This window comes from Haplochromis burtoni, unplaced genomic scaffold (genome assembly GCF_018398535.1).
Source record: "Haplochromis burtoni strain Fernald_Lab_line unplaced genomic scaffold, NCSU_Asbu1 Contig_205, whole genome shotgun sequence".
Lineage (NCBI taxonomy): Eukaryota > Metazoa > Chordata > Actinopteri > Cichliformes > Cichlidae > Haplochromis > Haplochromis burtoni.
In genome coordinates this window covers 499,756-516,543 of record NW_024582566.1, presented here as the reverse complement: position 1 = coordinate 516,543, position 16,788 = coordinate 499,756, and the positions used below count along the sequence as shown (strand labels likewise).

The window sequence follows — 16,788 nt, the reverse complement described above, 5'->3', positions numbered from 1 at the left end:
ATTTGTCTTGTACTTAAAAAAAATACAGTTTCACTACCACTCAGAGAATGACTGGGAAGTGTTAGCAGAATATCCAAATATCCTCATTTCAGTCTTCATCTCACTTTTGCCATCATTCAGCTAGTTACATATAAGATAAGATTAGGTCCCAGGTGTACAGTAAAACAGCAATAATCTGCCTATGGATGATTCATAATTAACACATTCACATTTGAAATGTAGAAAATATTAAGGATTATATAATCTATTTTATAATAATAACACAATTATATTATTATATAAAATACTTTTATCATTGTGCATCTTGATGTTTGGTATTATTATGAAATTTAAGCCCTGATTCATCGTCATTAGACAGAGTCTGTCATTAAAAACCAAACAAAAACTTCAATAGAGATGAAACTTTATTTTAGAAGAGAAGTGCTTACAAATATTCATATATTAAAGTACGGTGGACTGGACAGACTGATTGGCTGTCAGATGTGTGGCTGCCACGTAAGGCTCAAAACTTTGGTACATTCTAGCCAGACAGACAAGTGAGAGAACTGACAGAACTGTTTTCAGTACGAGAAGTATTTGAAGTGAATTTGTACATGAAATTTTACTCAGCTTCCTGCCAAAATGTATCTTTAGTCTCTAAAAATATAAAGAAGGAAAACAGTAGGTCCAAGACAAAATCAATTTCAAATATTTAAAGCAGCAGGAGTGGTTCCAATGTTCGAAATAAATAACTGTGCACTAAATAATTTACACTGTTGAATGCCATCTAACACACATAAACCTCTCTGCACAGTAGCAGTCTGTATGTTGTTACTTCAGGCACACATCCAGTGGTGTAAACGCAGTGGGACACTCATTTCAGCAAGAAAAGAAAGTAGATGAAGAATTAAGCATGTTTACACAACACTCATATTACAAGAAAATAAGTCAGAACTAAAGGGACAGTGAAAGGTGATGAGAATATAGACACATTCAAAGTAAGTAATTGAGAACTTGTGTCAGCATTAATGATAGTGCATCAGAATTACTCAGAAATATTTAGTTTCATTAAGGGCAACTTTTTTATGCACTGCTTTTAGGTTCCTTTTTAGTCTTTAATATTCTGTGCATGAAATAATAATATAAACCAAAGTCCAGGACTAAAGATTTGACTTGTTTTTCTGTGGTAGTGCAGTGCATGCTTAAATTTATACTGCATCCTAAGTGAAGATCTGAATATACAAAAGAGAATAAACTAACTGCAAAGTCCTTCGAACTGGATTTTATGGGTAATGTTCATGCTTCTACCATTACAGAGTTTTTACTGCTGAATGACTGAAGAAGGTCCAGGTGCTTAATTGGCTGACATCTAAGTCTTTCATCAGTGAAAAACATTTGATACATGAGGAAGTGAAAAACACAACAAAGACTTAAGTAACTAGAATCCTATATCAGACAAGAAGGAGATAACCTTCCTTTTCCAAAGACTCACTCAATAGTGATAAACATGACACGATCCCGTCTTAATTTTTATGAGATGTGTTTCTGCCATTAAATTCAAATTGACTTTTTTTTTCCCTCAAACTCCTCAAATTTTCTGTCTTAATTTATATTTTACATAGCATCCTAATGTTTTGAAGACTGGGGTTGTAAAAGTAAAATGATAAATTGATGATCATATATTGGTTGTCAATATAGTAACTCAGGTAAGTGGTGACCAAATATGTTTTTGCCAACAGATCCAGATCTGGTAGAGATATCACAATCTACACTGTAAAGCTAGCTAGTTAGTTCAGATCACACATGTCACTCCTGCATCATTAGAAAACGAGTTAAACAACAGGGTAGCTGCAATACCAAAAATGTCTGACTACACTCCAGAATTTGCTGAGGACAAAGTCCACTGAAAAACAAAAAAAAAATTACCTTAGGTCTACCTCAGGTTTTTAATAAATAAATGCACAACCTACACATAGTGAAGTTACTACATCACAATAACATGCTGTATTACAAGTGCATTGTAGAGACACATAGTCTTGGATGGTCCTCATAGTCCTCCAAGATCCATCCAAACTCAGTTAAAGAAGTAGAATCAGGTCAATATTCGCAGGGAAGGCAGTGGCTGCAGGTTCTTTAATTGGTCTAACCACTTTAACCTCCTTGATTACCCCCCCCAAAAAAAAAACAAAAACAAACCTCAGGCGCCCTTGACCTCTGATTGGTCAGATCTTGGCAGTTCCAGTCAGAGTCCTAAAGTGAGCGCAGGTCTTCATTTGTCATGTCACATAGGTGAAAGCAAGTTATTAAGTAGGTGTGAAGTACATGCAGGTGCAACAAAAAAGGTTTACCTCTGTACACAAAACATTTCGAAGGGTCAGATCCTGTAACAAAACATCCTGTTATAAATTTAAATCAGGAGTTGGACTTCAAAATCTGACTTTTAAACGTCACTATCAGCAGCAGTCTTCCAGGGGCAGACGCAGGTAAACTGGGATATGGGGGAGACGAGAATCTCATTCCAGTCCAAAGGTGCTGGTCTCTTCCACAGCAGTCAGCAGCTTCTCATACAGCACTGAGAAAGATGGGTACGGTGGTAGGTCCAGCCGGTTGAAGCAGGTGTGAGCTCTGGAGAACAGACCATGTATTAAAGCACAGGCCACTGACAGGATACATAGAGAAGCTCAAATCTAAGAAAAATCAGGTTTTATTATCATAATTACTACAGTGCATGACCGAAATAAGTGCCTGGAAATGCAGAGAACTTTAATATTTAATATCATAAACACAGAAATAACTAGGATTACCCCAGCAAACTAAATGTGGGGCACAAAGTTTGACTGTGTGAGAAGATTACCATTTCTTCTTTTTGCATTAACATTTACAGACGTGACAGACAGACAAAAAACATGTCAACGTTAAGAAACTCAACTGAAAAGAGAGAAAAATAAACAAATTAAAAAACATATTGTTGCACCTGTATGTGTAATCATAGCATGTTTCTGTGAAGACTAAGTATCTTTCAAGTTCTTTTCTAGTATAGCACATATATACATAATAATACATTTTTGATTAGAACCAGAAATCCTATCACTATTGTATCATATCAAAATTACCCCTACATGGAGAAAGAAGGAGAGCACCTCTGATTAAAAAAATATCACATTTTGACCACTAATTATCATTTTTATCAGTTAAATGTTTAAAGGAAAATTTCATTCTTTCCATTGCATGTATATGTTATACAGTCTCTATCCTAACAATCTTCAATAGTCGGACATGTGATATGAAAAATCTTAAAATGCTCTTCCCAATTACTCCTTTGCATGTTTCTGAATTTGAGGTGTAGCAGCCTTTCTTATACATATTAAGCCAGTCATTTTTATTTATTTTATATTTGCATCTTTCTCCCTAAATGTACGAGGTAGATAAAAGTAGATCGACGTTTTTTCCTTCTTGCAGAGACTCGAAATAAGTTTCCCCTTTGTGTTGCCTTCATATGAGTTCACAAAAATAGTGATCAGGCCAGATTCTTTACCTTGTGTAATTGTGTCTTTTTTGAAGATGTCTAAAAAACGTCCTCTTTTTCTAAATTCTATTTATTAGAATGTTTTTGGAAGGAATCCAGGCCTTCTTCAGATGATACATAATGCCATATGAAGTGATTCCATTCTCTACCCATTTTTTTAATCTGCCATCTAATTCTGCTGGAAGCAATTCTGACAATAGTGAAGTCAGGCTGCCTTGTAATAATTTTCTAGGCAATGCAGAGCTATCCCTCTCTCCTCTTTGGTTAACTGCAGAGGTAGGAAGTAATGAAGTACAAATCTTAAGTAGAATTTTCAGATATTTGTACTTTACTTGAGTAGTTTTGTTTTTGCCTACACTGCATGCCAATTGGCTAGAATGTAGGTTTAATTTGCATGTAGGCAATCCTTGATTATTGTCCTTTTGTAAAAAAATTAATAAATAAATAAAAAAAATACAAAAAATACAAAAATGTGTTTCTGGAAAATTGCCCAATACTTAAAATTACTTGATGTAATTATATCATTGTTTCCTGCAAAAACCTGACTTGTTACCAGTACGTTTACACCTTTCTGGATTGAATTGTCATTATTATAATTATTTTTTGCACATATTTTGACCAGCTAATAGTCAATTTCAGGCTTTTATCTTTAATAGTTTTGAGATATTTATAAGCAAACAATTTTTTTCAAAGTGCAAACAAAAAGAACAAAACCATAACATTTTTACGCAAATCTGAGATGGTTGGTATTTACCTGGGTAGGGAGGTGACTTTACCCCACTTCTCCACACAGAACCTACGGGGTCCATTGCTGCCTCGCAGAGAAGCAAAACCCTCATATGGAATGCTGGATGTCCCAGTCACAAACTGAGGATATAAGGTGAGAGACAACAAGTAGAAAAAAGACATGCAGATAAGAACACCAAGAAAGAACTGCAGTGTTACATGTTTGTTTGTTGTTATTGTTGTTTTTAATAAAAAGCCTCTTTAACTAAAACAAAAGAGCCTACCTGTAGGAGCCGCAATCTCTGCTCATTATTGAATCTCTCCACCGCTGCCCAGAACCACCGGATCACAATGTGGTTATCATGGTAACCTAAACACAACATTTCATGTTTTGTCAAAATGTCATGGTAATAGGACTATAACGAAAGCCAAAAAACCAAAGCTCAAGTCTGAGTGAATCAAGGGATGAGCTTTTTGAAACCTTATTCTTAGTAAAAGTCGCCGAAGTTGTTAAAGTTTTTTTAAATCCTTTTTTAAGTGATGTATTTATTTTTTCATTTTAAACCACAATGACAAAAAATCAAAATCAGAAAACCACCACGAAAACAAAACACAGCAAAACACAACAAATGTCTTGATGCATGCTGAAGTTGATCCAGTTCATCTGGACGTTTTGACGTTTTTAGTGGGAGAAAAGTTTCATCACTCATCCAAGTGACTTCTTCATTCTCAGCTGAAGGCAGCAGTTGTTGTCTCTGTGGCTTTCAAATCCCAAAAACTGGTCCACCTGAACGATCCAGTCCCATGGCACAAATAGAGTAATATAGTGTACACTGTTCAGTCGAATGATTTATAAATCGGGGAAACCAAACAACCTCTCGACAGCCCAGGACTCTGCAGTCTACAGGCCAGTGGCCACTCTGTTAATGATGAGGATGTAACATCCTGGACAGGGAGAAACGCAGTTTGAGTGGGGAATCAAGGAGGCCATTTAGATGAAAAAGGAAAGACCATCTCTGAATCGATGAGGGGGCCTAAGGGTACATCTGTCACCATCTTATAAGGCTGTGATTGCAGCCATTCCCCAACTCTCTGTGAATAGTTCTCATGGCGATTGATCAGTGGTCTTTGATCATCAATGGTCATTACAATTTGCAGTCTTTTGAATATGTGGCTTTACAGCTGAAGGCCCCATCCAAAGTTGTGTTTCTTAATGTTTACAGGCCTCCCAAATACTGTACAGACTTTTTTAATGACCTCAGTGAACTGCTGTCTGTGATCTGTGTTGATTTCGACTGTGTAATTATTGCTGGGGATTTTAATATCCATGTGGACAACCCTCAGGACAAAGGGACTAAAGACCTGAAAGTAAAATCTCAGCCCACACAAATATATCAACAGCAGTGATCACAAAACGGTGTATAACTGAAGACAGTAGTGAGATCTTTAACCAGGTCTTCCCATTAACACCTGACCTGTCCAGAGGGTCAGTCAATGAGCTCGTCAATAGCTTCAATGCTAACATGTTAAATGTAATGGACACTATTGCTCCCATTAAGGTGAAGGTTATCTCTGGAAGGAAAAAGTCTCCATGGAGAAACTCCACACTGGTGAAAAATGAAAAAAGAGAGTGTAGGAAAGCTGAGCGCAGATGGAGAAAAACAAACCTCCAGGTTCATTATGACATCTATAAAGAGAAACTTCACAATTATAATTTACAACTGAGGAGTGCAAGGAGGTCCTACTTCTCTGACATCATCACTAAAAACAGCCATAATGCTCGGGTCTTATTTTCTACAGTTGACAGGCTAACAAACCCTCCTGTGTCAGTGGCAGCTGAACTTCATTCAACCATGGCCTGCAATGACTTTGCCAAATTCTTCACAGAAAAAATCCAAAAAATTAGACAAGCAATTGGTACATCAACAGCAGATCCAGGATATGTACTGTGTCCACCAAAAAACTGTTTAAACACCATGAAACAGTTTCAACCTATTAACAGCAAAGACCTGGAGGACATCTTAGGTCAACTGAACTCCTCCTCCTGCTGTTTAGATGTCCTGCCAACAAGTTTTTTCAAAAAGGTCTCAAAGACTTTAGAGTCAGACCTGTTACAGATCGTCAACTTTTCTTTATTATCAGGTGTGTTTCCAGAATCACTAAAAACTGCTGTAATCAAACCTATACTGAAAAAGGACAATCTTGACAAGACACAAATGAACAACTACAGGCCGATCTCAAATCTCCCATTTTTAAGTAAGATCATTGAAAAAGCAGTTTCTCAACAGCTCAGTTACTTCTTAAAACAGAATAACTGCTACGATGCCTTCCAGTCAGGTTTTAGACAGAACCACAGCACTGAAACCGCTCTGACCAAAGTGTTCAATGACATATGTCTGAAACAGACAGTGGAAAAATGTCAGTCTTAGTTTTACTGGATCTCAGTGCAGCATTTGATACAGTTGACCACAACATATTACTCAAACGACTGGAGAACTGGGCAGGTCTTTCAGGAACTGTACTAAACTGGTTCAAAACATACTTAGAAAACAGGAAATACTTTGTATCAATAGGTAACTTCACATCTGAGCAGACAAGTATCACATGTGGAGTTCCCCAAGGTTCCATCTTGGGACCCCTTCTGTTTAACATCTACATGCTCCCACTGGCACAGATTATAAAGAACAACAAAATAAACTACCACAGCTATGCAGATGACACACAAATATATATCACAATGTCACCAGGAGACCGAGGCCCTGTACAGGCTCTTGGTAAATGCATTGAGGAAATCAATGACTGGTTGTGCCACAATTTTCTCCAGCTAAACAAAAACAAAACTGAGGTAATAGTCTTTGGCGCCAAAGAAAAACGATTACAGGTCACCAGAGAACTTCAATCTATACACCTAAAAACCACAAACCAGGCGAGAAATTTGGGTGTAGTGATGGATGCAGACCTAAACTTAGAAAAACACATTAAGACAATAACAAAGTCAGCTTACTATCACCTCAAGAATATTTCAAGGATAAAAGATCTGATGTCTCAACAGGACCTGGAAAAACTGACCCAATTTGTCTCAGGGTCACTTTTCTGTTTACACGCAGACAGGCGCGTGTGTGTGTGTGTGTGTGTGTGTGTGTGTGGTGCCACTGGCTGGAGTCGCTATAGCAACCAGGCTCACACCTGCCTGCTTAATGAGCTCTGTCTCTGTGTGTTCATTGTGAAACCTGGCCCCGCCCTATCATGTGATGTCCTGAGGTCAGATGGCCCAGGATGTGAGTGGGCGTTAAGGCGTCTGGGAAGGATCTCAAAACTGGATTATAGATGGCAGAGAGTTGGTGTCGTAAGCCCCGCCTCTGTTCAAAGATGGTCGCTCACAGTGGACATAGATGCTTCTTTCACTCCTCTTTCAATGAGCTCACCCGAAACTCTGGCTGATTGGGACCCACACCCAGTTTCACACCTTGGCTCATGTGATTTAGAGGATCATCAGGGGGTCCTTTTGTCCCTCTGTGGGGGGGAAACTCCCACTAGGTTTATATCTGGGACTCTCCACCATTTGACCTTAGAACTGAAGAAGCTTCTCGGATGAGAGGTGAAACGTCTTCAAGCAACTCAAAGAAGTCCAGACGCTTTTCTCTCCAAGCTCCTTAGACTAGACCTGGATGACTGAGAACCTTCACAGACACAGTATGTCTGTAGTTAGTGCAGGCCATCTGATCAGAGCATTCTGCTTGGCCCGTTAAATTCAAGCTTATCGTTCATCGGTGGATTTGTCTTCTGCACACAGGTGGTTCAGATCTGGGCAGTTGGAGTCAGATGATGACTTTTAGAATCATCTTTTCTGACTGAATGACTAAAACTTGCAGCATTTACCCGTCTGTAGTGAATCCTCCCACATTTCAGTCATTCAGTGATTAAAAGAATATGAACTTTTAATATTCATTCAGATGTTTTCTGACTCTAAATTTCTTTTGTCATTACTCAGCTTTTTCTAATTTCAACTTCTTCTGTGTGAACGTCAGCTTTCAACAGTTCTGCACTTTAGTTTTCAGGTGAAGAATTCAGAACAACATTCAGCAACATTCATTTCAGCTCAAAACATTCAGCTATCAGCATTCACGCTGCAGTGTCTTTAGAAAATGCATTTTCTAGTTACCTTTTGTTTCCAGCTTCTTATTGGTTGTTACATGAATTTAATGCTAGTATTTCTCAAACATAAAACTGCGACTGTAATAAATAACTAATAGCAGGTAATAGCTTCTCTTTCCCCTGGGTCACAGGTTGGCAGTTTGCATAACTCTATTAACACACATGCTATATGTATTCATTTATCCTCCCCCAGTTAGATCTGTGATCCACCTGTCTGTCCCCAGCTGATCCTTTTCTCCTGTTCTTTTGATGTTGAAGTTTGCTGACACCTGCCTTAGTTAATTGTAAGGACAACACTTTATCTTAAACTTTATCTAAAGGTTTAAACAAATCTATCCTGAAAAACAAACATTCATTCTTAGCTTCCTCCACACCTCCTCTGTACTCAGTGTTGTTCCTCCAGTCTGTTAAGTCAATTTCCGCAGTGCCTGCAATTACCAGCTCCAGTTCCCTGGCATCAAACACAGACACCAACCTGGCATCCACCACCTGCAAAAACATTCAAAATGTAAAACAGTGAGATCTTTTTTACACTGTACATTTAGGGGCACTAGAGATAAACTGGGTGATGCATAACATGTGAAATATATATAAAACTCTGTCACACTAAGCCATACCTCATAGAAGCCTCTGACCAAGCTTTCAGTCTGGTGCACCACTCCTCTCTCTATCCTCCACTTTACCATGCGCTCAATGTATTCCTTCTTGTTCTTCTCTGAGACAGGAATGTTGGCTCCACCGGGCTTCAGCTCCCTTTCTGTTATCTATGGCAAACACAATTATTTGGTGGATATCATGGATTGTTTCCTTTCTAAATCATGAACGGTTAACGAGATTCAAGCTAGAGTGTCTTTCCTCCTCCTCTGCACCACTGTTCAAACTGCAGGACAATCACTTTTCGTTCTCAAATCCAATTTCGAGATTTTCTACCCTGTTATTTGCAACAGCGTATATTGGCAGTACATTCTGTATCTTCACATATATCCAACAACATTTCTCTAAGTGTTTCGATGATGAAAGTAAATCTAGTATCTTTATTTTTCAATTATCTTACACTATATTCACTTACAGACGTGAACAGCATGCTACCTGACTGGACAGTGCTGTGCAACACCCACATTACCAAACTTGGTGTTGGTGACAGCATGTGATGTTGTCTGGTGTTGCAGATTGCCCACCCTTGGTTGGTCAAGTTTGTTTATTTGTTGGTCAGAATTGTTTAGGCCCCATGAAGACCTCTAGTGAATAAAGTTAACAAAAACTCAAAGTAAATGAAACGACTGTAAAATAATGAAAAAGGATTGATAAAACTGGCAAATCACTCGGTAACCTTCATCCACTGGAGAGACGGGTGAGACTCCTTACACTGCCAAGGCATCTGGGATGTTGGCTTGGTGTGAGGCCAGGATTGTACCCAAGTTGTGTATTTTAATTTGGTAATTGGACTGGTGCTTTTCTACTCTACCTGAGCACTCAAAGCCCTCAATACAATTTGCCTCAGTCACCAACTCACACAAGCACTCTGCTTTCTCTAAGTCACGTTGAACTATCTAACATTCACACATAAGTATCGTATTTGGCATGTCGACCGAAGCAGCCAGGGAACCACCAACCATCCGATTAATAGATGGCCTGCTCTACGTCCTGAGCAACAGCCACCCCCATTTGTTGAAAGCATAGTTGGTGTACACACACACACAAGCACGCACACACCTACATACACTGACCTGTCCAAAAACTTCTTCATTGACAGTGAAGGAGAGGTCCAGCATATCGTCTATGTCGTTGTCCTTCATCCACTGAAGAGACTGGTGAAACTCTTCATCCAAATACTCCAGATCACTCAGGTCACAGGGACTACAAGTTGGGAAAGGCGGATAATGTGTGTCTGCTGTCTTAGACCCACATACAGATTAACTTATCCTCACACTGGCTCTTGTTCACAGTTAAAATCTGTTTAAAAATGTACATATTAGTCACATTAGTACACATTAGTCACTTTGTTAAGTACGTATTTCTAGTACTGAGTTGGACCCCTGTTGCATTCAGAACTGCCATAATTCTTGATGCCAGACATTCAACAAGATGCTAGAAACATTCCTCACAGATTTTGACAGGAGTGGCACCTGGTGTAGTGCATCTGCACCAAGCTCCTCTGCCTGCTTTGGTTGGTTGGTTATTTTCACATTACTATCAGCTTGAAGTGGTCTGGCCATTGTCCTTTGACCTCTGGCATCAACACATGTTCAGAGAACAGCCACTCACAGGATATTCTATATTTGTCATACTATTCTCTGTAAATCCTAGATTCCCAGCTTTTGAAATAGCAGACCAGCCGGTGTGACACTAAAAACAATGACACTTCAAAGTAACTTAATCACCTCTCTTGTCCATTCTGATGGTTGTTGTGACCATGTCTACAAGCATTAAGTTGCTGTCATTTTATTGGCTCAATAGGTGCGCTGGACAGCTGTCAGAAGACTGCTGTGGCTGGTGTGGTTTGGGGTTCAGCTGCAGGGGAAGGGTGGTGGAGCAGCAGGCTCAGGGGACAGCGTCAGGGCAGAAACAGCAGATTCTGATTGGACTGATTGTTTTTTCCTCTCCTTATTTTAGTATCTGCTGGGGCCTGGAGAGTAGGGATCGGCCCAAGGCTGAAGAAATGCCAAGAGGGCTGGAGATGGGCTGGGTTGGCGTGTGCTGTAAACACACACTGACCCAGAACACACTTCTATAGCAGCTATAGTTCTAGCTGCAGTATGTTGGCCCACAAAATATTAAACCCTGGATTAAGAATGTGATATCACTCAAGACGAGCGAAAACATAGAATATATGTGTTAATGAGCAGCTGCTCAGGCGTACCTAACAAAATGGCAGGTGGGCGTATACATACAGACATTTCATGTGCATTTGAGTATTGTGTGTCAACATACATCCGAAGTAGGCCTTTATAGAAGGGTCTGGTGAAGAAGGCATCCAGCAGGTACTGATGGATCAGAGCCATTCCCAAAATGCGACCACTGAATCGGAACCTGAGGCACACACAAACAAAAGTTAAATAGTGTGTGTGTGTGTGTGTGTGTGTGTGTGTGTGTGTGTGTGTGTGTGTGTGTGTGTGTGGGGGTGTGTGTGGGCGGGGTTTCAAATTGACTTTTACCACTCATGGTGATTGTCAACGAAGGCAGACATGGGACTGATCTGAACGGTGTAGGTGTCATTGGCAGAGTACTCAAACAGACCATAATAAGGGTTAAACAGTTCTCTGGAAACCAAGAAGAAAAATTCTCTCGAGGGCCCGCTGTAGTCCAACCTGAAACACACACATTTAGACTTTAGATTTCCTTTCTTTCTTTTCTTCCCTTCCTTGCCCCTCCCAGACACTCACCCCTCCTCCCCGACAAAGCTAACATAGAGCTTGCTCCGCTGTAGGTCTTTCCGGGAGTAACACATGATTTGGTTGAAGGCATCTTCCAGGAGTTGGTCACGACGAATGATCAGTCTAAGACAGACAGACAAGAGTGAAGACATTGGGGAGACCAAATAGGAGGGAGTTGCAATAATCGATCCGGGAAGTAATAAGACTGTGGACGAGGACGGCAGCAGCATGGAGAGTAAGGAAGGGACGGAGTCGGCTAATGTTACGTAAGTGGAAGTAAGCAGACCGGGTTATGTAATTCATGTGAGACTGGAATGAGAGAGTATTATCAAGTATGACACCCAAACTCTTAACCTGAGGGGAGGGGAGGGTGGGAGAACTTTCAATGTTAATGGAACAACTGTGGTTAAGATAGAGGCCGTGCCAACAAGTAAAACTTCTGTTTTATTACTGTTGAGTTTGAGAAAATTGGAGGAGAACCAGGATCTAATCTCCATAAGACAGTTTGAGAGGGAGGTAGGTGGGAGGGATGAATTGGGTTTGGAGGAAATGTAGAGCTGGGTGTCATCAGAATAGCAATGAAAATTGGTATTATATTTTCAGAACATATGACCAAGAGGGAGCATGTAGATAATGAATAAAAGAGGCCCTAATACTGAACCCTGGGGCACACCAGCAGAAACAGGATAGAGACTTGAAGAATGGGATTTAAATTGGATAAACGGAGTGCGGTCTGAGAGATAGGAGGTGAACCAGGCAAGGGTTGTTAGGGTTGAAGAAAAGAACCCGTCCCTCCCGGAGGAGGAACAGGTGGTGCACGGGCCATCAACCCCGATGGTCCGCAGCCTCACATCCCTCTACCTCCATAATTGTTTTTTAATTTGAATGGTAAGTATTTCTTTTTTACAGGTTTGCCCAGGTAGGTATTCTTTTTTTGCAGGTTCCCAATTTTTCCGTGATTTTGGCTTGTTTCCAATAAAGTGATTTCAATCCCAATTTGTTTTCTGTGTGGTTTTTTCATTTATTTTTGATGTATCTCTAATTTGAGCTTTTAAGGAAAATCAAAAAAACATGAAATAAAACATGAAATAAAATCCCCCAAAATAACAAACTAAAATAACAAACTAACGTAAAAGTGAAAAAATTAAATGAGTATGCCCTTGTCGCGACGTTTCGAAGGTGTTGCTTCTTCCTCAGGCGAGGGCATACTGAAGAGCTCTGTGTTTGAGCCTCCTATTTATACTCTCCCCTCTGATCCCGCCTCCTTGGCTTTCTTTGGCTTTCTTGTAAACTTTTTTTTCAGCTTTTTGCTTTTTTCCAATTCTGCCAGACTTTTTGGCTCTCATCTTTCCCTTCTTCTTTCTTTCTTCTTTTCCAGTCTTCTCCTCTTTTCCCTTTTCATCATCCTTTTCTTCCCTTCTCTTGACCTCTGCCCTTTACCCTTCCTTTTGGCCTACATCTGACCTCTTTCTCTTCCGAATTTTGGGCTACTACAATGCCGACTTGGCTTTAATACTACACTCTCGACCCTGCTTGGGGAGGACTCAACCCGACTTGGGGAGTAAATTTAGAAAGGAGATGTGACTTTGGGTTAGGCTTTAGGTTTTAGCTGGGATTAGGATTACTTGGGCTTCAGATCCAGTACTTGGGTAAGGTTTAAGATTTAATTCCCAGGAAAGAAGTAGAATTAAAGGATCAAAATTACAAATTGTTTAGGGCCAGATTAGATCAGGGGGTATATATAATAGGGCTAAAATCCAAATTTAGGGTGGCGTTGGGGTTAGGGTTAGGGTTAGGGTTGCAGCGGCGCTGCAGACCACGCCCCGCCACACACATTAACCAGGTAAAATACATATTTAGGCAGAATTTTGCAAATATCTATTTGTCATCTTTCAGCAGCATAGAGCTTTTTTTCCAATTATTTTTTAAAAGTCAGGTCAAGGCTCCAAAAGCCCAAAGGAGATATGAGGGTGGCGGCTCACAGCAGTTTTTGTTTGCTGGATCATTTTAGTTCAGCGTCTTTCCTTTGGTTATATTTCTTTAAGAGTTCAAAATGTGTTAATTACATAAATAAAATGTAATTTTCTCTGTAGCACTTCATGGATTTCATAAGCAACACACCTTAGTTGTTCACACAAAGCATAAAGTAAAAAACAATATATACAGTGTTATCTTCATTTTAGACGTCAAAACGTATTCGCGGCTCCCAGTGTTTTCTTTTGCGTGGAAACTGGGTCCAAATGGCTCTTTGGGTCTTAAAGGCTGCTGACCCCTGGGTTAGCACATCATTATATACCAGCTAGCCCAACTTCAGTAACCCTAGAAACGTCACTGCTGTTTAGTTTTCTGTCTTCATTTATTTTGGAAGTGATAACAGAGCTGTACGTTTGAATTTTTCAGAAATCTCTCAGTCAGAACATGCTCATGTTTAGGTGGAAGCTAGCGAGCTAACTTCCTGCTAACTTCTAACTCCGTTAATTGTAATAAATACTTGTAATTGTTACACCTGGTAAAGCAGTAACACTGATCATTTTATTAAAGATGAAAGAATTTAGACAGAATTTGGACCTGAAACAGACTGAGTTTTGGACCCAGATTACTCCGAGAGGCTACGGTAGCCGTAATGCTCCAACAATCCATCCAGTGGTGCGGCTTTGTAGCTTAGCAAAGTCCTGCTAAAACATTTTCTAACAGATTTCTGAGCACAGTGTACTGCAATAAATCGGTTTCGTTGTCAGTAAGCACAACCAGAATTCATACATAAGTGCACCAGATGTGTAAGTGTGCCTTACAGTGCTGAAAATACGGTAAATAAAAAATGATGAGAAAGGATGCCTTCTACAGTCAAAGCTGCTGACTTACTTTAGCTTCCCTGGTCCTTGTCCATAGCCCTTAGTTTCCAGTTTCCTGTAGAAGTTTCGCAGTTTTGCCTCAAAGTCCCTCTTGTAGGGTGCTGGTGCTCTGGCATTAGCTCTCTGAGTACCTACGCACACACTTAAATGTTTACTTTGATGGGTTATGTCAACAAGCTGACAGATAAAGCAGAAATTTCATTTATATGTGCAGAATTCTACCAAGCAAGAATAAGCCAATTAATTTCGTCACATGCACAACAACAGTGGTGCAGCTGTCATACTGTCTTCTGATTTTACCAATGGTTGTCAGAAACATTAAGTCTTTATTGTTGGTGTGAAAAGTCATTCATTTTAGCTCAGAGCTCAATTTCTTTCTGTTGAACTGGAGTTCTGAGTTCAGTTCAAGGTCAACATTTCCTAGTTGGCCAATCCAGATATTCTACGTGAATCAGCTGTACAGCAATGTGAAGTGCACTTAACGAAAATATCAGCAAAGTACTCTGCAGGGCTCAAACACAGTAAAAGGTTCCATATGAATTTGTGAGAGAGGGTTTGTGGATAATATTTTTTGCATGTGTTGGGTTTTTTCACAATGACTTTTCTGTTGATCTTTTACCAGGTGAATTCTGTGGGGAAGAGACAGGTGACCCCCGAGGTGACTGGCAGTAGCTGGGGTGAAGTAAGGCATGAGGAGGCACATAGGACATCACTTCTTCTTCAAACAGACTGCAGATGGAAGGTTGGAGAGGGGATGAAGGGACATAAAAAAGAAACCAATTCACTAAATGCAATTACTTCAGCAGAGCAGCGAGAAAATGAAAAAAAAAGGTAATAACAAGAAGGGGATACACAACTAGTCCGATTAGAAAAAGGAAAGCCAAGAAAAAAAAGAATAAGACAGAGGAGGTAAAGCAGAAATATGTCACCTTAGCAACATGACAAGGTCGGCAGATCCCGACAGCCTGGCCAATCCTGACACTCCATCTGTGCGGATCAGCTGCACTTTCTCCCTGTTGTCACAGCAACATTACAATGGCAATGCTGTTCATTAATGTATCCTATGCATGTATTTCACTTTGACTTTGGCTACTTGAGGGGCAACTGGAGCAGACAGGATCCCAGTCTGCTCCAGTCTCTGTACGAACCCCATGCTCTCCGATGCAACCACTGGAGTATGCATGTGTGCGTTAGACAGAAAGCACTCAGAAAATAGTCCTACATGAGGCTGTGTAAAGCGCTTTGAGTGCTCAGAGAGAGTAGATTAAGCGCTATATAAGAATCAGTCCATATTATTTGTGTGTTGTGACTGCTTCTTGCAGACAAAAGCAGTTTCTGCTGGAAAGTCTTGGTTTGCAGTTGCAGTATGGTCTCCAGAAAATTGCAATTTTTATTTTTGAGTTTGCAACGAAAGATTTATCATAGTCAGGACATTTTGCATTGATCTTTTCACATTTCCAGGCGTATTTGAAGGTTATGATCAGATTTTAGGGCTAGTGTTTTCAGCTTGTATCAATTTATAGTTTAAATATTAATTTAACAATAATCTTAATTAATTTCTAATATGTTTTTGTAAATGTTTCATCATTTTATTATTGATTTTTATTTCCATTTTCATTTTTTGGCACTTGCTGTTTGTGCATGTCTTTGATTATTATGTTGTAAAACTTCAAAAATTAATAGAAAAAAAATGTTGCAATGCAATTAGCAGTAGCACAATGAACTTTGCTTCCTGCTTTGATGATTTTCTCTTCTGATAATTAGGTTTTCTTGCAATACTTAAATGTTTCTAAATATGATACCACTGTTAAATAGGAACAAGGCACAGCAATATTTTTCATCTTGTCTAAGGTCTCTAATATATGAAGTTGATTCTTGTAGTTTGTTTCCTGCAAGCTGAATCATGTTCCTCATCAAAGCTACTTAAAACACGTTTAAGTTCTAACTGGGTTTTTCCTAATGAGCCACATTCAACATGTCTTCATAAAGTTTAGCTCAAAAATAATATTTCAGTAAAAATCTGTCAAGATCACCACCGCTTTTAGGAAGTCAATCTCTATACCATGAAACAGAAAACAAATTATGCCCAATTGGACTGAAATATCTACCAACTTGGATTTTTCATTTTTATTCTTTTTGTCATTTGAGACCCGTGGAGCAATCATAAGGTCTATGT

General features: G+C 39.5%; 1 protein-coding gene across 1 annotated transcript in view; it reads right to left on the bottom strand.

The window, feature by feature from the left end:
* Positions 1-391: 391 nt before the first annotated feature.
* Positions 392-16,788, bottom strand: part of LOC102290145 (E3 ubiquitin-protein ligase HECW2) — a gene marked incomplete in the record, with an annotated part of 17,831 nt that continues 1,434 nt past the window's right edge. The window contains 12 exon segments of the mRNA XM_014338884.2: positions 392-2,604; positions 4,260-4,372; positions 4,516-4,601; positions 8,761-8,875; positions 9,004-9,150; positions 10,114-10,243; positions 11,318-11,416; positions 11,542-11,694; positions 11,770-11,883; positions 14,623-14,743; positions 15,232-15,341; positions 15,542-15,625. Coding sequence (XP_014194370.1) covers positions 2,493-2,604; positions 4,260-4,372; positions 4,516-4,601; positions 8,761-8,875; positions 9,004-9,150; positions 10,114-10,243; positions 11,318-11,416; positions 11,542-11,694; positions 11,770-11,883; positions 14,623-14,743; positions 15,232-15,341; positions 15,542-15,625 — 1,384 coding nt within the window.